General features: G+C 33.4%; 1 protein-coding gene across 10 annotated transcripts in view; it reads right to left on the bottom strand.

Moving 5' to 3' along the window:
- RALGAPA1 (Ral GTPase activating protein catalytic subunit alpha 1) overlaps positions 1 to 24,215 on the bottom strand; it is a 200,201-nt gene that overhangs the window by 105,951 nt on the left and 70,035 nt on the right. For 7 of the 10 annotated variants that reach the window (XR_005723808.1, XR_005723807.1, XM_040256748.1 and 4 more), the window contains exons 12-17: positions 22,558 to 22,695; positions 18,466 to 18,614; positions 15,332 to 15,461; positions 13,450 to 13,687; positions 12,087 to 12,248; positions 5,635 to 5,775 (exon numbers count right to left, since the gene is read on the bottom strand). Coding sequence is in view for 8 of the 10 variants with exons in the window: in XM_040256748.1 (XP_040112682.1) it covers positions 5,635 to 5,775; positions 12,087 to 12,248; positions 13,450 to 13,687; positions 15,332 to 15,461; positions 18,466 to 18,614; positions 22,558 to 22,695 (958 nt within the window). In the remaining 2 variants the exon portion in view is untranslated. The remainder of the gene's footprint in view (positions 1 to 5,634; positions 5,776 to 12,086; positions 12,249 to 13,449; positions 13,688 to 15,331; positions 15,462 to 18,465; positions 18,615 to 22,557; positions 22,696 to 24,215) is intronic. The other 3 variants (XM_040256746.1, XM_040256750.1, XM_040256751.1) reach the window with 1 other exon arrangement.

Genomic DNA, 24,215 nt, shown 5'->3' with positions numbered 1-24,215 from the left:
TATTGTAATACTATAGCAGATAAGTAGTGCATATTTGTGCATCTTGACAAATGTGAAGTATTTTTGGTTTGTGTCCCATAATAGGTCATAAGAACCTCTGCCAAGAGATTATATTCACCAAGCACTCCAGTTTCTTCCCACAAAATATTCTAAAAGGACTCAACAAAGAATACAGATTATTTATATAACTTTTCTATAAAAATTAAGAATTTTATAGTTAGAATTTTTTAGCTGCAAATTTAAAATCAAGATATTAAAACCTTATTAAAATCTAATGCTATGAGACTAGGAAATATTTGAACTTCAGGGAAAAAGTTGAATATTAGTGTTAATGTTTAGTTTCCTTTATTGATAATCTCATACTTTTTCCATTCTAAAGAAACCAATAAAGATTACTGTGAAGTTCTGTTTTTAGGCATTTCCTCCCAAATCCAGTCTTCATGTTGCATGTTAGGAAATTTAGCCATTATTTCAGCTTGTTTTTTCCCTAAACTTTTGTTAGTACATATTAATATATAAAAAATGTTCAAGTCTAAAAGGGCAAGGGCTTTGAAGAAAATGAAAATATTTTTATAACAATAATGTACTGTTAGTAAATCTAAGTTTCAACAAAAAAGCTTTCTGAAAGTTTTAAGTTTTAAAATACAGTTCTTACCCAGGCATATAACACTAATACTAATCGCATAAAATCAAAGAAGAAAGTAACTGCCGAGAGGAAATCAAAATCAGCACTTGAAATTAGGCAAAACTAACAGGCTTAAAGTTTAAAGAAATAAACCTGAACCTTATTGAAGATAATGTCTAAATGACAGCTCAATCATACACAGCTGTCCCGTATTCACTGGGGACTGGTGTCCAGGAGCCCCCGTGGAAACTAAAATCCACAGACACTCAAGTTTCTTATATAAAATGGCCAAGTACAATAAATACAGTTGGCTCTCCAAACCAACAGGTATTTGTATTCAACCAACCTTGGATATGAAGGACCAACTGTACAGTCCTTCCTACATGCACTGTTCTAAGCATCTTATGTATATTAACTCATTTAATCTTCACAATAGCCTCATGAATTAGGTGTATTATCCCCATTTTACACATGAAGAAACTCTAAGACTTGCCTAAGGATACACAGCTAGAAAGTGGAGAGCTGGGATTTGAAGGAAGGCAAAAATTAGTGCAGGTTCTTATCTCCTGAATAATATATATTATGTATTCATAAAATAATTTAAAATTACTATTAATGTTATAAATCAGCATAGTAATTTATCTCTATAAAGCTAAGAATCTTAGGAATCAAAACTTAGGTCAACTACAAGTATTAGTAAACTATACAGAAAAACACAACGGATAAACTTTGTATTGGATTGCTGAAAATAATGGTAATAACAGGTTAAAACAGACATGGCCTTTAAAACTATTTAATTGCTGTTTACATTTTACCTTGAACAAGTATCTAATTAAATTAGTTCAATCTAAAGAATCACTAACGAATGACTGAACAAAACAAAAAATTTTTTAATAAACTTAAAAAAATAAGTGAACATTGAGAAAATGCTTCCTATAGAGCCTATAAAGTATTTGAAATGTCAAGTTTCATCTCTGGATTTGCTTAATGATGTTTTACCATTAAAGCGCTGGAAATCATCTTTGGATTAAATCATAGTTTTTTCTGAATGTTGTGTTTCAAAAAAAAGTTTTCTTTGATATTTTGAAAAGATAAGCTGTAAATGAAAGTGCAATATTAGCTTGTAACATGTAAAAAAAAAAAAGCTCTTTTCACTGAAATTTACCATTTTTCAGGATTTTCTTTTTTTATATTAACATGACCATATCCCCATTGTCTGAAATAGCTCTTGTCACCTAGCAGGGGCTCAATAAATACTGGTAAAAGGGAAGCATCTTTTATATTAAAAACTAGAAGCTGCTAACTAGTAAAACATCAAGCTAGTTTCTCAAGGGGAAAAACTTAATTTATAATACTAAGATCCTCCTGGAAAATTTTAATAATTTCTAAAATAAGGTACAGAAAAAAGTACCCAAATCCCTTTTACCAAAGCTAAATTCTATTCCTAGTTAATCACTAACAGTAGCTATGAGTGGCAATATTTTTACAGCTCTTGAATTCATAAAATCATTTATATTAATATATGTAGAAACTGATGTTATTTAGATGCTCAAGGTTTTTTTGGAATTACTGAAGGAAAAATTAAAAAAAATTTTTTTCCCCCTATTTGGGCTATAATGAAAATGTACCTTATTATTAGTAGAGGTTAGCAAAAACTCTACATGTTTTTAAGACTAGATGTTCATTTTGTAGGTAATTCAAAGCAGTATCCACATCATTAAAATCGTATGAAAAGACTGAAAAGCAACTAGCCAAGCCAAAATAATTAATTTTAGACTACTAAAATTTAAAATACCATACTATCATCTACTCTTACCCTTTTAATGTTATTTCCTTGACTCAAATTCTGGAAATAGATAAATGACCAATATATTTTTTATAAGAAAATTATACAGATTTAGTATTTGTTTGCAAACATATTAAATAATACTGTGTTTAAGTTAGCTTCAAATTTTTCTTGAGATGTATTTTTAAAATAACACAAATTATTTCAGTGAAAAAAATTCTAGTGTAACTTAGAATTACATTAGAATCTGCTGGTTCTAGGCACAAAAATTGTTAGAAAATTACTATCACATATTGGTGAGAAGGAATAAATTCCTTGATTGTGCAAAGAAGGGCCTACTTGATTAGATAGGAAATTCTTCTCCTGATGAGGCAGATCTTAGGAACAAGATGAGGCATCAGACATACCATCTTCTTTCTCCTGATACTCAGAAAGTAAAAGTTCAAAGATCAAAAACATTTTGCTCTGCAGTCCTCAATTCAAATAATGAAGTACTGCTAATAACCTTAGCAGTCTATGTAACATGGCTTAGACAGCCTAGAATTTAACAGCATCAAATGTGGCAAACAAATTAGCAGTTTTGAGAACTAACTGGGAAGAAAGTGGGCCTGTAAACAATTTCAGACCAAGACAGTACTTGATTAGAAAATAGCAAGAACAGTTGCAAAAGTCAACTGCCTACCGTGCTTATGTTCTTTTACATGCCTTCTATCATGAAAGTATTATTTTTGGCAGTGAAAGCTAATTTACTTAAGAAAAATTACTGAGATTTCTGACTTCTCTTTCTTTTTCTAGGAAAATAAAGACTGCTAGACTGGGCTACCATATATGTAAAAGTACAATTAGGTGGTATAGGAGACACGACAGGGAAAATGTACCTGCCCAGACACCAGCACTACCTGCAGAGTTTTAAAAAATAAAGTAGGATCTCCTGAAACACCCAGGATATTATATCAAAACCAGAGACAGACACAAGTCTGGGAAGAAACATTTGTTCAACCTCAGATGAGTTTGATGTTAAGAACTCATATCACTGACTGTGTCAATGCTGTTGAAATAGTTCCTGGAGCTTAAGAAAAACTCTCCAAGGATATTCAGCGACTCAGTTAGTTTAGTCTGTCTATATAAAGTTCTACCATATAGAATCATATTTACAGCAATGTAGACTGAATAGTCATCTAACCCAGAATACTGGAGGAGAAAAAAGGGCTAGATGACAATAGGGTACACTGAAAACTGACAGTTCATTCTTAGAAAGAAATCATAGCATGTTAAACAAACAAATATCAAAGAACTAAAAGGAGTTGTCTTTTTGCCATGTAAGTATTCAAGAGTATCAGGTAAGTATTTTTCTGGAAAATTATACTTCTAACCAAAAGCTAGAGTGATTGTCTATGGGTAGTTTCATTGTCTTACTGGTGAAGCAGTTATAGAAACTTCAACTCTTGTTCTTAAGATGATGCACCCAGGAAATATTTATTATGAGTTCAACTAAGCCCGCTTACATCAGCGGGTCAGATTAAACTATGAAAAACATACTTCACTTTCCTTTTTAGCTTTCACTTATGTACCTCCTCCTGGTTTGGGAAAAATCTCTGATCTTACCAGGATTAGGGATGGTGGAAGGGACCTTCATGAACCTGAAATAACATTATTAATAAAAATGCACCTTCTCTCACATAAGCCTACAGTTCGTTAAGAACTAAACGGGGACAAAGATAGGTTGTTAAAAAATAAAAATCAGTAACCTCAACAAAAAGTCACAATATGAAGGAAACACTCCTAAGGAAACAACAGGAAAGCACCCAAGAAGGCACAAGTAACTTTCTTTAAGCCAGCACGTTTTGCATAGTAAGTACAGCTGACTCTTGAACAGGGCTCTGAACTGTGCTGCTGCTCAGTCGCTAAGCTGTATCCGACTCTTTTGCGACCCCGTGGAATACAGTCCGTCAGGCTCCTCTGTCCCTGGGATTTCCCAGGCAAGAGTACTGGAGTGGGCTGCCAGTTCCTTCTCCAGGGGGTCTTCCCGACCCAGAGCCTGAACCTGCCTCTCCTGCACTGCAGGCGGATTCTTCACTAAGCCACCAGGGAAGCCCTCAAGCTGTGTGGGTCCACTTATCTGTGGGTTTTTACAAATAAATTTGTACTACAGGACTATACTATGTGCGGTTGATCAAATCTGCCCATGTGAAATCACAGAAGTGGAGGGCTCATTGTAAAGTTATATATACATGGATTTTGGATAATGTGGACGGACAGCAACCTTCACCCTTGGATTGCTCAAGTACCAAGTGTTCATTAAAAACAAACTTGCTTCTGCCTAAAAGACAAGGCACTATATGATTCTAGTCATACAGAAAAAAAAAAATTTTAAGAAAAAACTAAGCTAAGGTGGTAGAAATGACAGTGTGTGTGTGTGCGTGCGTGTGGGAGAGAGAGACTGACTTGAAAGTGTCACTAGGGAATTTTGGCAGTAATGGAAATATTCTATTTTTTGTTTGGGGTGAAAGATGATGAGGGATGTACAATTCTCAAATCTAATTGAAATGAACCTAGGAACTATGCATTTTATTATGTTAATTATGCCTTATTAAAAAGGAGATCATCCCAGTACTGTAGATAAAGGACCTGAGGCAGAAGTGGAAAGTCGATCACTTTCTGAGGAAAGGTTCTGAGGCTCCTTAGAAATTGGGGCTTCACAGAATGGTTTTGTTATTTGGTTTAAAAACTAGTTATTAGAATTCTATACACTACTATAATTGAATACAAAGATTTATTCCAAAGCAACTTTTCGATTATATACTTGATTCCCCTAGCTTAAATTTCATTACTACAGATGATGGAGAATGCACTATTTAATATTTACCATATATTCAGTCAAATGATGACATTATAAATGAAATTATAAATATACATTACTACTTCACCTGACCGCCTGAGAAGAAAAAAAATCAGACATGAACAGAAAAAAAACCCTGGCCACTTACAACCCCAAATATTGGTCATTGGCACAGCACTAAACTCAGCACTTCCAGAATGAACTGCAAGGATAGCGTTAGAGTTCAAATAACTCAAAGTGTTGATTTCTCAACCACTTTCCCAATTTCCCACACCTCCCCCAAAGAAATTAACTTTGAAGAGTTTATTTGATTAAGCAAAATTTGAAAGCAGAAGGATTAAAAAGTGAAAAAGGTGGTGCAGAAATTAGCAGAGGTGGCACTACCTGAAAGCTCATCAGAAAGGGGAGTGAGAACAATATCAGGCAAGAAGGGTTTGGAAGTATGGATCAGAACAGGAGCACTTTTAGCACTGCGTATATAGGCCGATGGCAGAGCACATTCACCAATGGATCGGCTTCTCATGGCTTTAAAAAAGGAAAAGAAAGAAGTGGGGAAGGAAAAAAGAAGAGTGACTATAATGAAAGGCTTGTGTCATAGAAAAAGCAGCAACAGAGAAAACTAAAAGATACAAAGGAAGAAAATCTTAAATTAAAACATTTCAGCACGGCAAATACTGGCAAGCTGTAAGAAAAGAAATCAGAGAACACACACGACATTTCAAATGTAAATTTTTTGCTGTAAAGCAGGAAAATGATTTGTTTTTCATTATTAGCAATTACAGTGGTACAGCATGAAAAACAGCATACACTTTAATCAGCACTATGGTCTCAAAACTAAAGACTGAAAAGTTCGTTGAACAGAAACACTGAAAAGAACCCATATCAATAGTTTTAAGAGATTTTGGGTACCATATTTGGGCATTTTTCTGAGCCACTCTTCTTAATGAAGCTGAATTCCAAGAGCAAATTCCTACTTTCATACTTTTCCCTAATAAAGTTTCAAAGTTACTCACAGGTCTTTTTTAGAGAATTGTATGTAATTCATAATCTAAAGGATTGAATCTCATGGTTAGTTGACAGAAGAAGAATGCTTAATTAAATCATTATCTCTTAAAGATAACAGTATCTAAATTTTAAATTTTTAAGTAAAAATATTTATAGAAAATAGCATTTGGAATCAGCATGAAGGATCAAGTTATTGAGAAAAATAAGTTTGTGTTTATTCAAATCTTAACTATATTACATAAAAACTTAAAAGATTAAAAATTGTCTTTATTTGTATTTAGTTGTATTTGGCAATTTCTTAAAAGAAAAGTAACCAGTTTGCAAAATTAAAGACAAATTTTGACACCCTCAGAAATAAATTAATAGTCAAGTTTATCTCTCAAGTACTTTTTAACACTTAGAGATTCTTGAATAAATGAAGGTATAAATATTTAAAAGAAACAAGATTGCATAAAATCCAGTGTAATGGTGACATAATACACACATATATATACACATATATATTTGAATGTTACCATCATTTCAAAAATCTTAGGTTTTCCTGGTTCACCAATGCCTAAACCCCTTAAGTGTATCAGGGCCTTTGCAATCCAACCGCAATATCCACTGAAACTTCATCTCCTCCTACTGTTATTCCATGCTACTGCCACACAGAATTTTATACCATGTCTTGAAAATTCCATGCTCTTTCACAACATGGCCTTATGAGTTCATAATATATTTGGTCTTCTTTGCTTCTTGACACTCCTTCATATATAAAATGTCATCTCATCTGTGAAGCTTTAAGACTTTCCTACATAGTTAATTTACTAGCAATACAGTAGTTACCAAAACAAACAAGAATTCCTCTTTTTTACAAAGCTTACAATCTATTTTTAGTGGACTGTACGTTTTATATGCCTCCCAGTTTTTAAAAGGCAAAAACTGTATCTTATCTCCAGTGCCTGGCACATATGAACTCAACAAATCTTTACTGACTGAGTACCTATATTTGGATAGCACAGCAAAATTATTTGAAAAAAACTAAAGTTTTCATTGTGAACATATAAAAGAGAAAACCAAAAACAATTACTAACCAAAAACTAGACTGTATGTCATAGAGTTTATCACTGGAAAAGAATAATCTAAGTCCCTATTCCGCAAATTTATTAATGCTGGCAAAATAACAGATTCTTTAAGAGTAGCTTTTTTATAAGTTTATGTGTAGGAAAATGTGGAAAGCTGGAATATATTAAGAAAATGCAACAACGTGCCTTCAGTGTATGACTTCCCACGTATTATATGAAAGCGTACTCTCCCTCTTGTGAAAGTGGTCAACAATTTTATGATCCAATTTGAAATAAAAGTTATGTTGACTTCAAGATAATCATTCCTTACAACTTGTTAGAACAAACATATAAACACAAAGGTAAAACCTAAAGTGCTGCTTATCAGCACAAAAGGTAAATACCATCTACAGTGATAATCAGATGTGATTAAAAAGAGATATTTCTTTTAGAACCAAACTGAATCAAATTCTCAATTCCACAGATGAATTACAAGCTTTCTTGATGTTTTCCCTCGGGTTAGGTAATTTCTTAGAAATAACAATTCCTTCTCTTCTTTCTTTTCTACCACCAACTTGAAGCAAGAGCTTGGGCATTTCCCTTGGAACTTTCCCCATAATCACTTAGTTTGTGTGCTATGATCCCGAAAGAATTCTTCAAAAAGACATGCCTCCATCTGTTACTATCTTTATGTTTACCTGGAAATCTGTTAAGTGCCTCACAGCTGTGCAATCTACACTATAGAAAATAACTAATAATGAATTAGCTACAGAGATTTTGGTGGATTTACTAATTTAAAGCTTATATCACAGAATCTCTGTAAAGCCAATGAAACTGGCCCAACTTCAATGAATTACCCTACAATGGTCTCTTAAGTGTTCAAGTGAAAGGAAGTGTCGCACATCTCTCACTGTAAATCAAATGCTATAAATAGAAATGATTAAGTTTAGTGAGGAGGACATGTAAACAGTCAATATAGACCAAGAGCTAGACTGCTTGCTCCCAACAGTCAAATCGTAAATGTGAAGAAAAAATTATTGAAGAAAATTAAGACTGAAGAGACAAATGATAAGAAAGCAACAAAGTCTAATTGCTGGTAAGGAGAAAATTATCTGGAAATATCAAACCAGCCACAACATTCCTTTAAGAGAAATCCTAATCCAGAGTAAGGCCCTAACTCTCTTCAATTCTAAGAAGGCTGAGAGAGGTGAAGAAGCTGCAGAAAGTTTGAAGCTAGCAGAGTTGAGTCATGAGATTTAAGGAAAGAAACCACCTTCATAACATAAAAGTGCACAGGAAGCAGCAAGTGGTGAAGTAGAAGCTGCAGTGAGCTATCTAGAAGATCTAACTAAGATCATTAATGAAGGCAGCTACATTATACAACAGATTTTCAATGTGGACACAACAGCTTCTACGGAAGAAGCCATCAAGGACTTTCATAACTAGAGAAGTTACTGCCTGGCTTCTAAGTTTCAAAGCATAGTGTTATTAACAAAAGTCTATAGTTTACATTAGGGATCACTCAGTGTTGTACAATCTACAGGTTTCTAACAAATGTATAACATGTATATACAATTATTGTATCATACAGAATAGTTTCACTGCTCTATTTAAACCCTCTGTGCTCCACTTATTTATCCCTCCTCATTGCCCTGCTTTCAATTCCTTGGCAATCAGCATATTGTCTCTTCAGTTTTCCCTTCTTCAGAATATCATATAGTTGTAATCACCATGTATATAACATTTTCAGATTGGTTTCTTTCACTTAGCAATAGCATTCGGAACTCTTGCCTATTTTTTTCCATGTCCTGAGAGCTCACTGTATCTTTTCAAATAATATTCCACTGTATAGATGTACCACAGTTTGTTAAATCATTCACTTATTTACGAATATCTTGGCTGATTCCGAGTTTTGGCATAAATTTCAAATTTATGAATAAAGCTGCTACAGATATTTGCATGCCAATGTTTGTATGGGCACATGTTTCCAACTTACCTGGATAAATGCCAAGGAAAATTTGATTCTACAGTAAGAATATGTTTACTTTTCTAAACTACAAAACCATCTTCCAAAGTGGCAGTACCATTTTGCAGTCTCACAACCAATGAGAGTTACTGTTGCTCCATATCCTTGTCAGCATTTGGTGTTATAAATGTTCTGGATTTCAACCCTTCTGATAGATATGTAGTGGTATTTCATTGTTTTAAGGGCAATTTAATTTCAAATACTATAGACTAAACCTATAGACATACCACATACAAGCACAAGTTATAGAAGTATACATAACTATATTCTGTGTCATTTTTAACACCACAAAACTGGAAATAAACGGAAAGTCCATCTTCAGGATACAAGTTAAATTATGGTACTGTCATGTAATATACATCTGGTACAAGGTGTTCGACATTTTCTGATATGCAATAATCATTAAGATATAGCATTATAGCTTGACTTCATCTCCTTGCACTCCTGTCTTTCTTACTCTACATTTCACTCACTCTGGCCTCTTTACTCTTCCTTAAATAACAAAGCACACTTTTAGACTAGGGCTTTTATTCTTTTCCTTCTGCCTGAAACACTTTTCCCTAGATGCTTCCTCTCAGTTTATTCAGGTCTCTGTTCTTATATGATTAGACAGGTCTTCACTGACCTCCCTATATAACAGTCCCATTTCTCTATCCTTATACTCTTGCCCCTTACCCTATTTTACTTTTCTTCATAGCACGTAATACTACCTGATGTTTGGTTTATCTGCTTATTATCGGTCTCCCCAACAAAAGAACTGTCAGCTTCAATGGACTTCATTAACTTTGTTCTCACATGTATCCTCAATGCTTACAACAAAGCTTTCACTGTGAGTACAAGTATTTTTCATTTGAATGACTAAAATCCATGCATACATTATCCTATATGCACAGTTTTAGAAAAATCCTCAAAAACTAGTAATAGCAGTTATCTCTAATGGGGTGACCTGGGTGGGTGAGGAGCAGTGATGCAGGGATGACTTATTAGAATACATATATGCTTTATCACAGTTTGAATTTTTAACTATGTACATTCCCTAAAAACATAAAAAATAAAAAATTTAAGAAAATATATGTCTAAAGGATATCCTAATTAAATGTGTTCCCCTTTTAGTATTTTCTAACTTTATGCAGGTACCTTTCTGAACAAAATTTATTATGCATTAAACTTCTGATTGGTCAGTCCAATGAACAAGCCAGATAAGATTTTGACAGAGGTACCAAAAAGTAATTAGTCAGGCATGCACTTAAGATATATATTTTAATCATTATATGCTTTTATAAAGATTAGAAATATGCCATCATGTTAGCTATGATTTCTTCTCATTAGACACCTAAGATGTTTTTGTGCTTCCTTAAACTTTTATCTTTCACATTAAGCATAAATTACCTCTGTAATCAGAAAAATATATATAACCTTTAAAAAATATTTTATTTTTAAAGAAAATAAAGTAAAATTTTAAACTTAGAAGAATTCCTTCTTCACCAATACAGAAATATTTTCTATACATGTGACCTTAACATAAAATGAAGAAAGGCATTTCAGATGTAATCAACATGTTCCTTAAGAATTTCAAAATATAATTCTATACCAAAATGTCTAAGTATTATATTAATTTTTATCCAATATCCTTTTTCCTTGTATAATTTCTTACTCTTCTTGCTTGACATAATTCTATGGTTATTTTACAGGCAGGAGACAACAGGGAAAATATTCTTTTGAACAATTTTAAACTAAACATTTTAAATTCTTTTAAAACCCTTAATTTCCCTATTCTCTACTTGTTTCTTCCTTTAGAACTCTAATTCTTAACACTTTAGAACACCTCATTTTACAGAAGACATATCCTACAAGAATTTTAAATTTATTTAAAATAAGTGTTTTTCATTGACTCTATAAAATATAGATACATTCCCACAGAAAATTCCACTTTCACAGAATCAGACTGCAAAGCCTAAAGTAACTTCAAGCAATTTTTGTTCCAGGCATATGAGATATTATCATTCCAACTACACAGATGAAATAAATAAAGTCTAGAAAGTTTAGTAAATTATTCAAGGTTATTGAGCTATTTAGTGATGAAGTGAAAAGAGATCAAGACAAAGTCCTCTTGGCTTTTCATTGCAGCACTTTTTCTACTATGATGAAGACCAGGTTTTAAATCTGAGCGGAAAGGAGTGAGACGGTAACCAGGTCCACAGTATGCCAAGTGATCCCACATCCAGAAATTCTTTCCATCATTGCCCTCTGTGGATACTTCCAAGACTAGAAATGTCTTCCCTACTTGTTAAAGGCAGCAAGGAACCTAGTAATATACTCTACCTTGGCCTCAGCTGTCTAGAAACAGAAAATGTAAATTCCCCCCTGGAAGTCTGTGAAGCCAATATATAACTGTAGCACTGAAAATAAACTACCCTATTTTTTCATGTTTATTAGAAACTACATCAGTTAATGCATGAGTTCTGTAGAGTGAATCAGAGTTCTACTTCTCAGTTCTGTAAAATAACAATTTAAAATTATTGACATCAATGGCAAAATAAACTACATAAAAACAGTAATGTAAGATACATCTTCCTAGCATTAAGGAATAACATAGTATGTCATCAGACTCCAAGTATTCCTGAAATAGGTTTTGCTATAGAAGATTTTCATTTAACAACAGAAAAACAACTGATATGAAAACTGTATTTGCATAATTGTTACTAAGAACTATAAATATATCACTGCATACAATTCTCATGATTTTAAAAAGTACATACCAACAGTTTTTTGCCGTACTATACTCCTTGCCTTTTCTGTGCCTGGGGAACCAGTGGTTGTTGCACTTCTCTGCCTCATTGGGGCTTGGCCAGGCTGATCGCGACTCCATCCTCGAGAAAATGACTTGTCAACTGAAACTTTCTGAAATTCATGTCCCACTCCTAGAAATGCAGATGTTCAATCTCAGTGCACTGTCACTTCATCAATAACTGCATCAAATTATGTATGCCATTCTGCCTCAGATTCTTAGGTTTACTCATAAAGTAACTAGATAACATGCTTGTGTACTGAAAGGGTTTTTTGAAATTTATTGTGTAAAAATCACATTCCAAAACTGAGGCACCATCAACAATAAGTGATAATAAACCCTCTGCCACCCACTTATTTCATACAGAAGTGAAACATTTGGACAAGCAAAAAACAATAGAAAATGAACTAACCAAAATTCATCCTAGGAAGGAAGTTACTTTATCTTTACCTGCCAATAATAGCCACTTGGGAAATAAACAGTCCAGGAAAAAGTAATTTGGTCACATACTTACCACTCTGGACTGTTAAGTATGAAATGTGACTCATGTAATCTCTAGATAGCAACTAATTATTGATAACAAAAAATCCTAACAAACTCAGTATTATAAAAGTCTTCCCTGGTGGCTGAGTAGGTAGGGAATCTGCCTGCAATACAAGAGACCCAGGCTCAATCCCTGGGTCAGGAAGATACCCTGGAAAAAGAAATGGCAACCCGCTCCAGTATTCTTGCCTAAAAAATCCCACGGACAGGGGGAGCCTGGCAGACTGCATCCATGGGGTCACAAGAGTCAGACATGACTTTAGTGATAAAGCACTATTACCAGTATTATAAAGACATGTTTCTTTGATATAATCACTATGTTACTGTCCCTCTCCAGCTTTTTAACATTAGACAGATATATAATCCATAGTCAGGGAATGTTTGCTTTTAGTTAAAACTAAGGAAATGCTTTCAAAAGAATTTCTCAAGTACTTCTTTTTGAATACAGTAACATGAAATCACCTTCTAAGTTTTAATAAAAATATGTGTATGATAAAAACGAAGAGTGTTTTTTAATTTTCAGTTTGATTAATTGTTAAAAATAAAATATTTAAGATTCTGAGCTACTTTATTAGATATGCACAGAACCACTGAATTTAAGGCTCTTCAAGAACAGTTACAAGGTAAGTACATGTTTCACTGTTGAAAATTTATAAACTTCAGGGTAAATTAAGGAGGGAATAATTAAGAGAAATTATGACTTTCACCTTCATTCCTCTCCCTGGCTTGACACTCCCAGAGCAAATTATTGAAACAAATTTATATGAAGCATCTCTGTGAACAACTCTTACCTTTCCCTTTGTGCTTTTTTTGTTTCTGTTCACTCAGCTTATCCAATGGTAAATCACTGAGATCCAAACTATACAAATTTCTAGCTAAAACTTTAGTTAGTGTCTCCATAGTCAGTGACCATTCAGTGGCTAACTCTTCCCAATAGGTCAATGATGACAATACTGAGAGTAAGTCATCCCAAAGTTCCCGAGAGATGTACACATTTAGATTTGCTTTAATCCAGGCAACTATAAGAGTCTGTAAAGACAAATAATCAGAAATAATAATGAAATATGTTCAAAATCAATTATTAAAAAATTATCCCCAAACTAGCAGAACTTTAAATTACATGTTATCCATGATATCCTTTCTTGGTACATAATAAAAGTAACACATGCACTCATTAGCATCTACTCCAAATTTCAAAAAGCTGCCAATTTCCAACATTCTAACTTTAGGACAAGTTACCAAAACTGAAAAGAAATATGTTAAGTACATGTTGTTCAAAATGAGGTAAGTCTCCACATTATTACAGGTTGAAATAACTGAGTAGTTACTGAACTAACTACTAACATTCTCAAAAAAAAGAACGGAATCAATAACTACACAGTTTGAATATTCTAAAAGGAAAAGTTATTAGCGATGTATTTAACTTGTTGATACATGTTTCTAAAAATTTGTATGTAAACTTGAAGGATAAAATTAAATTTGATTTTAAAGACACCAGTGGAATTAAAGGTGTTCCGTACAAATTCAATCACAGGATAAAAAATTTATAAAAGGGCAGAAATTACTGATCAGACTATACCCTTCAGACTTTATAGAATTCTATTGAAGATAAAATCCTACTTAAGAAATAGTCACAAAATAAGTGTTTTAAAAGCATCATAACTCAACAAATTTTACATAAGTTTAACATTAAACATAAAGATAAAAATAAGCAGAGTTTATGACATAAAACAGTAATAACTAGTGCTTTCCATTCCATTCAGAGAACAAAAATATTATTCCATATAGCAAGCTAAAATTGTATCATCCAATAGCACTCACCATTGGGTTAGTTCTAATGATGAGGGGGGAAATAAAAGACTAATGAAGTCAAGAGGAATTTAAATAATAAATGTAGCTGATTTGAAAGACTTACTCACTATCAGCACAGAATTTTAGGTAAACCAGCACTATCTGGGAAAAAAATATTAAATTGAAAAGCTACACTAAATGGCCAAGAATGAGATCTGAGATAGTTTTTATCCTTGACATTAGGAGCCATTTTATCCATGTGTTTATATTTAATGTCTTGTCTTTAAAAAAACATTATTTTGCTTTCTGTTCTCCAAATAATCTATTACACATGTAACGTCAGTACTCTACCCTTGGGTTGGAAAACACAACATGTAATTCCTATATCATCAACTACTACTGATACTTCAAATGTGAAGAGAATCAAGTCTTACAGTATACTGTGGTGGGAAAGAATCTTGATTTACTTTTTTTAAAAACTACAGAACAACTTAAAAGGAAGTTTTGTTTTTCTAACAATGCCAGAGACTTGGCAACTCATAACGCAAACAATTAAATCATTACCACAAAGCCTGCTGGCAGCTTTTTGCAATCATACGAAAGTGTACCCCACAAGAGATAAAGTAAATGTCATCAGTTTAACACTTTTTTCATCGGCCTGATTGGTATTTCATCTATTCTGCTAGGCTGTTAGTTTGTATGTATGGCAAACATACTACTAGATATACAACTTTTATTTGGCTCTACAAAAGCTCCTTTAATATGATTTCTGATTTAAAGCTTTTTCCCCCAGGAAACAAGTTCAGGGCTCAATGAATCGTAAGAAAAGATACGTATCTATCCACCTATTTATCTATCTATTTATTTATTTATTTTTATTGCCTGGAAAAGTGGTCCTGCAAGTCGACCTGCCAAAGTCATGTTTTTTTTCCCCTGGAACTGTAGAAAAGCTTGTGATGGCATCTTCAGTACAGACTCCGTGACTCTGAGCAACACAAGCAGCATCTGTTCCCTTAAAGTAAAAAAATTAGTTAGTTTCCTTCTTGCATATGTTTGTTTTTGGTTAATGAATAAGTTTGAAATTAATATTTGCTATAAAAATAGTATTATCTTTCAATAATTCAAATATCAAATATCTTTCAAATTTCAGAATTCTTTATACATTAAAATATAAATTTTCATTTTACAAATCTACACCAGCCGTTTTTCAGCCATAATACCTCTCCATCAAATAAAAATTTGTACAAAGCTGATGAATTAGGGGTGAGAATATGGAGAATGCTCCCATCCCCCCACCCCACAAATCAAGCAGTGACCTTACGGAGCTGTCTGAAGAACATCTGTCTTTACAATACAGTTCTACCTTGATGCCTGTCTACCTCATTCATCTTGACAACATGGAGAAACTACATATCTTGAATTGTACCAGGTTCAATTTCAAAAACTGCATGATACTTTAAGACTAAAAGATCACAATGAGCCTGATGAGAAAGCAAGGACCATTACTCCATTGCTTCTTTCTGTCCTTTCTAGTTTGGTCATCTTTCAACTCTTTATCCTCGATGTGTACTGCAAGTCACCCAATCCTATTATATTACCCTTACCATGCATCTCTTTCCTTAATGTTTACTATTAAGACCATAAAACTACCTTATTTGCACCTGGTAATTCAAAAACTGACTCAACCACATGCCAAAAAAAAAGTCTGACAAGGGGATTTGGGCAGGTATATAGACAGACTAATAGCCCAAGTCTCTATCACAGCTTCCTCTTCTTTGGCTTGTCTCCAGGCCCATTCCAGGCACAGCAATAGGTGGGACAGTCCATGTGAGAAATGTGCCAGAGGCAGCAAGAGATCCCAGATGTAGGTATCATGGTTTTCTGGGAAGTGAGGGCAGAATTAAATATAAAAGTATCACTCAATGAACAGTATCTGAACTTATTAACTAAACAAATACATGTATTCAGCTAATAAAGTAAAAAATCAGAGGTAATGTATTTGTAACCTTTAGGCTTCCCGTCTCATTATATGAAACAAAAAGCCATTTAAAGTCAACTACACATTCAATAAATAATGGATTTTCCAAGTAAAACTTTCTGATTTGTGGTCAAAGTCCAATTCACTCATATATCTAACTTTTCACTTTATAATACAATAATGATTTTAATTATATAGTCCTGTAAATTCAATGTAAATATGTGAGTAATCTTTCACAATGCTATGACTTCAAGGGAACTTACAAAAATTCTAAAATTGTGTTCCACATAGAAATCTCTCACTTTAACCTGGCTCAAGACCATTGATTCAAAGCATATGACAAGAAAAAAGGGGAAGGACTAACAAAGAATGGTTCAAAGTAAAAGTTATTGGCTGACAATAACTTGGGCTCTGAAGTCAGAAGGACCACAGTTCAAAACAAAGGTGTGTGAACAATGATAAATTACTTAATTTCTTTGTGCCTAAGAATCACCATGTAAAATTATCTACCTAATGGAGTGCTACAAGGATTAAGAAAAAGATGTAAAAAGATTAAAAAGATATGACACAGAAAAGTGCTCCAAATAAGTTAATAACAGTAATTACTTCTAACTATATCAACATGGATAATAAAAGTCTTTTTTCCTATATGTAACAAAACAAACTAGGCATATTCTTTTACTAAGTACTCCTACTTTTAAAGAATGAGTCAAAAGAAGAAAATTATATACATAATAAGGATGTTTACTGTCCTTCTCTCCCCCAACAACAAAATAAGTTAACTACATGTCCACCAAAAGGTGGTTAGTTAACGTCTGGTACATACATGTGGTATAACACTATGTGACTCTATGTGGTCTGGTCAACCAAACGTTCACCAAAGGACAAACAATGATCACCTATAGAGAATGAGCTTCTGGGAAACTTTTATTTTCTTTCTAAAACTTTTCTTTGTTTGAATTTTACAATGAACAAGTATCTTTACAAAAACTGAAGAACTGCTCTTCTCATCTCTCTAAAAGTCCTTTTTTAATTTCAATTAAATTTTTATAGAGTATCCATAATATACGATACTATGCTAAGAAATGTAGGAAATATGAAAACAAGACAGTTAGTATATACCTTGTAGAGCATCTTAATTCAGTGAGGTAAACAGATATGTATAAAGTAATTTAGGAACTAAGACAATTTTGAAAAGATCTACAACACAGGTGATGCTATTTAACCATCTCATCCTTATCTCTGTTGTAGATCTTGTCAAAATTGTCTTAGTTCCTAAATTACTTGTATAAATGTCCATCACCAACTGAACAGACATAATTTGAGCTAACTCCAGGAGATGGTGAAGGACAGGGAAGCCTGGCATGCTGCAATCCAGGGGTTTGCAAAGAGTCGGACACGATTTAGTGACTGCAAAACCACAAAATGACAGAGGTAAAAACAGAATGAAAGGAAGAGAACTGAAAGAGGAAGAATATGTGAGGAAAGGAAGGTAGAATCTAAGGATAGTTATGGTAACAACAGGAAAAGATGACAGGAATTAGATTCTCTAAAGAAAAGTTCAGACTCTTAAGAGAGAGCAATCTGATAAAGCCGGCAGGTAGGATCACATCCTGCAGGACAGAATTTAGGCTTGAGATAGGGCTTGAGTCAGGAGCCTGACTGTACAAGGCCTTGAATATCAGGTTCAGGAATCAGGCAGTCATACATTCAAACATTTATTTAATCATTCATTTAAACATACATAAATTCATTTATTCATACATGCATGCCAGTATGCATTCCTGGGGAAGGCAATCAATGCCCACTTTAGAAAGATAAACAAAGGGATCTTGTAAAGTTTGATCAAAGATGCTTGAGATAAAGTGAAGGAGAACACTGTTGCCGTCATGATTATTACCTAAAATATTATAGTCATTCATTCATTCAATAATGGAAGCCTGTACAATATTGTTACCAGCCCTATTCAGACACTATTTCTCTAGAATTTACTATGTGCATATACACTTAAAAAAAAAAAAAAAAGGCATTTTTTTACCAAGTCTTTTTGTCCATTGATACTTGCACAACCATGAACCGATAAATGTTAAGAATTCGTTTACACATATCTGTGTGCTCATCCAGAAGACTTTTTATCTCATTTGCAGGTTCAAGAAGAAATATGTTTGAAGAATTTATAATAAACACCTAAGGTAAAAACAATCATAAGCTGTTTGTTACAAAATTTAAAAGGAAAAAAATTCAAGATGCTAGGTGATCTACAACAAATTTAAAAGCATTAGACTGTAGGTTAGTTCTAATCCTGCTTCTACCACCAGCTTGATATGGGAAATTAAAGTTCATTAAATCTATTTTTATCTAGACAAATATACAATTACTAGCAGGCACTGAAAGAAAATAAACCAAGTGAAAAACAGCAATTTTTAAAAGTGAGGCTTTAACATAATAACCTTATTACTGTCATAAAATGGAAAGAATAAAAAAAATAAAAACAGTTTAGGATAAAAGAGGATAGATAACTCAATCAAGATGATAGGCAACTCAATCAAGGTGAACTTTCTGAATGAGGTGTTCAAAATCATCTATTTTCTTTTTTCATGTTTATTGATTATGTGTGCGTATCTGTTTTGTTAATAACAGACTGCATATTACAGTACCACTAATCAGGATCTATCAATATGTATCTTAAATTGATTATAATATCATTAATTATACTTTGTTATAGAGGACAAAGTTGTTATATTAGTGACAGGTATGTGCAAAGGTTCTCAAAACACTTTGGAGGAACAGAACATTACATTTATTGTGAACCAAGGACATTTACATCTTCCATACCCACAATTATGATTTAAATTCCCTGGATGAACTCTGTAACAAAATATAGTTGTAAAATCATATGAGCAAAGAACACTTAAGCTAACTTTAAAATCGTGAAAAGAGCTGACTCTGTAGGTCTACCAACACTGACTAAGAAAAGCAAAAGAGAGGCACAAATAACATTAGAAATAAAATAAGGATGTTCCTACATACCCAGTGGAGAATTTTAAAATGATGGTTTAGTGAATAACTTTATGCCAGTAAAACTGAAAATTTAATTTAAAAAATGGATTATATTTTGTAGATAAAACATAAACTGCCAAAACTGACTCAAGAAAAAGTAGAAAAGAGGTACAATACAAAGACAGTGAACTGCTAATCAAAGTATCCCTGATCCATCACTAAACACCAGGCCTACGCTGCCTTACAGGCAGAGTTTTGTCCAATTTTCCCAGAAAATGATCCATATTATACATAAAGTGTTTCAGAAACAAAAAAAGAAAAAAAAACTACCAAATTTATTTTTATAAAGCTATAACCCAGTTATCAAAGAAAGATAAGGACTATATAAGAAAATTAAGAGATACTTCAGAATATACAGATGAGAATCTTCAACAAAGTAGCAATTCAACTCAAGCAAAATATAATACTTTATGACCAAGTAATATTTACCTCAGAAATCTAAGAATGCCTTGACATCAGCAGAGTTTAATAATATAATATACCCTATCAACAGATTAAAATGTGAAAAGGTAGAATCATCACATTGCATGAAGAAAAGCACTTAGCACTTATTCATTTTTTTTTAATTTAGCACACTAAGAAAAAAGGTAAAATTTCTTAATCTGAAAAAGACTTTTTATCAGGAACTACAGCAAATGTTTTAACAGCAACTGAACTTGAAAAGTTCTGCCTGAACCTGAATATATGAAGTAGTGCCAAAAGTCAAGACGACAAGGATTCCTCACTATCATCTCATTGTCCCGTGGAACCCAGTAAGCAAAGGAAGTGACAGGGAGCAGAAAATGAATATAAATAAGGATGACTTAGAAAAGACAAAGGTCAACTATGTAGCAACCTGGAAGAAAAATGTTCCTAAGAAAAGGAAAAGCAAGTTTAAATGACCTGAGGTGAGAGTCGGCCTAGCATAAGCGAGGAATACCAAGTATAGAGTGAAGTGAGGAAGGGGAAAAGCAGTGGGAGGTACGTTGAGAAACAGCCAGAGCACCTGAAGCAGAGTTTCTTATACTGCCAGTGGTGAGGTACAGGTTTTCCCCCGTCTTTTGCAGACCAATCCTATAGTAAAATACAATTTTAAAAAATGAATAGGATAAAGGAAATGAGAAAAAGACATGCAAAGTACAAACCCAAACTTCTCATCAGAATCAAGGGATATTAAATGACTTAAGTTTCTAAACTTTCACTCTCAATTTTGTAACTACCTGTGGGCTGGGACTACTCTGTGGACCACATACTTTGAGGAGCAATGATGTAAAGGCTTGACAGATCACTGGGAAGAACTCAGTGATAATAAAAAGGCACCAGAGGCTTTGGAACAGAAAAATGACATGATCTGATTTATGGGATCCCTCTGGCTATTGGGTTGAGAATATACCAAGGTGATGGCAGGTGCAAGACCAGAAGCAAGAATAGTAATTAGAAATTTACTGCAATATTCCAGATGAAAGATTATTGAGTCTTGAACAAAAGAGGTAGTATGAGTGCTGAACAGTAGTCAGATTCTATATACATTCTGAAAGTTGACAGGATTTGTTGTCAAATTAGATATAAAAGAAACACAGGAAATAAGATGGCCTGAGCAACTGGAAAACAAGAGCTGCCATCAAATGAAATGAGAAAAACTGCAGGAAGACCATGTTTGTTGAACAAGATAAGTCAAGTTTTAGATACGTCAAATTTAAGATGTCTATTAGATAGTCAAGTGAAGATGCTAACTTGGCATTTGAATATTTGAGTTCAGGACTCTTAAGAGTTCAGAAAGTAAGTCTCAGACTAGACATAAAAAGTATAAGTCGCAGTGTAGAGATGACACTTAAAGCCCTAAGAATGGATAAGATCAATAAGACATCAGTAAGTTTACACAGAAAAGAGAGCCAAGCACTGGTCCCTGGGTACTTCAACATGAAAGTTCAGAAATATTTTGAAAAATCAGTAAAAAAAAAAAAAAAAAAAGAAAGAAAGAAAGAAAGAAAAGAAACCGAAAACCTAAGAAGTAGTCAGTAAGTTCGGAGAAAATAGAAAAACAGGAGGGTATGATATTCTGAAGGCCATCTGAAGAATGGTTTTAACAGAGAGGAATGATCTACTCTGTAAAATGCTGACAAATCTGGTAAAATTAGGACTGAAAAATTCCATGTGATTTAACAATGGAGAAGTCACATGTGGCCTTGACAAGAACAGTAAGATTTAAAAAATGAATAAATACAATGAACTAAAAATCAGTAACAAAAAAAATCCAAAAGAATATGGAAAAACGTATTAATAGGCCATACATAAGAAAAGATACTTTATTTCAGTAGTGATTAAAGAAAAGCAAATTAAAACAAGGAAACACAAACTAAAAAGAATAACATTTCATATACACAGGAGCAGCAAAAATTAAAATCTGACACTATAAGCTATGAGGAAGAGACAAGGAAATAAGAACTTATAAGCACTACTAAGGGAACATAAAATATAATCATGCTGAAGAACAATTTGGCAATTAATAGTTAAGTAAAACTGATAACGTAGGAATGCTCCAACCCACCAATTCCACTTCTACATATGTATCCTAGGGAAATTGTCCAACACGTACCCAAAAATACATGTATAATAATGTTCAATGCAGCATTATCTGGAATACTGAGAAACTGGAAACCATCTTAAAATACCAACTTAAAAAACCATCAACACATACACACAAAAAAATAGAAAAATGACTATGAAAAATGCAAAATAATCATAAATTAATTATAATACCACCAAGTAGTTTTAAATGAATTAACTATGGCTATGTATCAACAAGAAATCTAAAAAACATACTGGATAATGTAAAAAGTTGCTGATGACAGTATATCATGACACAATTTATATAAATTTTAAAACTATGGAAAAAAATGCAATGTTTATCAATACACATTATGATATGAAGGTTAAGGAAAAAACAACATTAATAGGGCATAACAGTAACTGATAAATGTGTGTGGTGAGTTCATTGTATTTAAAAAATTACACTGAAATATTGAAATATGTATTTGAAATGTTAATGATTTTTATTTCATTTTATAAAAATAAACAAAAAGTGATCTACCTGCAAAACTGCCTGGGTACCAGCTCGTATGTTTTGTTCTATGGCTTCTTCAGAAGCATTATGAAGAATATCTTGGTAGGTTCCATTTTTAGGCCAAGTGGAATTTCGAACATGATCAGCAACATTGGTCCCATTTTCCTGAAGCAAAACATCAAGTTTATACTTTATCAATTAAGAATGCTGTGACAAGCCAGTAAGTTCAAGAAGTAAACTGGAAAGTACTGGGTCCCTCTGTTAACCATCTCAAAATAGACGATATCCTATTTGACTACAAAAGTAACATATACGTACACTGTAAAAAAAAGTTCTCATTGACAAAAATATAGGGAAAAAAAATGTCAACCATCAGGACGAGTCAGAAATTGTATTATTTCAGATACAGAGACATTTTTCTACCTGTCTAATGTATAAACCTCTCCTCTTACACTTACACACTCATAATGGGACTGTATTGGGCTTCCCTGGTGGTGCAGTGGTTAAGAATCTGCCTGCCAGTGCAGGGGACACAGGTTCCATCCCTGGTCTGGGATGATCCCACATGACGCAGAACAACTAAGCCTGTGCACCACAATTTCTGAGCCCACAAGCCGTAACTGCTGAGCCAGTATGCCTACAGTCTACGCTCTGCAACAAGAAGCTGCTGAAATGAGAAGCCTGCGTACCACAACAAAGAGCAGCCCCTGCCCTGACTTGCCACTAGAGAAAGTCCCAAAGCAGCCAAATAAATAAATAAATCTTAAAGAGAATGGGATCGTATTATTTATAGCTTTGTAAAAGATAAATCCTCTTCTAAAGGAAATGCCAGAATCCAAATGACTGAAATAAAAGAAAATAGCTTCTATGTATCCTACTTAAGAAAAATAAAATTCCTGTTATCCAAAAATAGATGAATACTGACACTTCAAACGATGAATACTGCATCTTTCTGCCGGAGTGTTAGCTGTCAAAAGTCCTGCTGATTAAGGAGTTCCCTCAGTTAAACAGAAATTTCACTCAATGTTGTTCTCTCTCTCTTTTTTTTTAAGTTTCTAATTTCTTTCTGCTTTTGGTCACTCAGTAGTATCTTCTTTTTTTTTTAGTATTCTGCCTAGAACTTACAATTTTAACATATGGGAGATTTAGTCTAATCAAACTATTGTTTCATTACCAGAAGCAGAATTGGAACTCAGCTTTGTCCGAGTAGCCAATACAATAGATCACGGTCTAGTCTACACTGTTCTCTTAAGCTCCATACTTCTCCATCAGGTATCTTCTGAACAGTTCTTCCTGAATGACCCACAAGCACGTCAAATTCAAGACACTTAAAAGTAAATTTATACAAGCATGCTCCCCTCATTTCTACCAATCTGAATATAGCCTCCTTGGACATAATCACCACACTTGCACTTATTTTCACTCCTGTTCATGTGTGAATGGCAACTAACTTGGTTGCAAAAGAAAAAGCTTGAGACACCTTCTCATTCCTCATATATAATTAATCATCAAAACTTGATTTCACCATCAAAGGAGCTAATAAATCTATCTTCTCCCTTATATTTCCACTGCAACTGCCACTATCCTCTATCAGCTGCCTATTATCTCCTGTTGGTACTTCCTAGCTAGTGTCCTTGCCTCCAGACTGGCCTCCAATCTATCTTCCATTCTAAGCTTGGTATGAG

Source organism: Oryx dammah, unplaced genomic scaffold (genome assembly GCF_014754425.2).
Source record: "Oryx dammah isolate SB20612 unplaced genomic scaffold, SCBI_Odam_1.1 HiC_scaffold_16, whole genome shotgun sequence".
NCBI lineage: Eukaryota > Metazoa > Chordata > Mammalia > Artiodactyla > Bovidae > Oryx > Oryx dammah.
The sequence above is the reverse complement of the archived record's forward strand: the minus strand, read 5'-3'. Positions and strand labels throughout refer to the sequence as shown.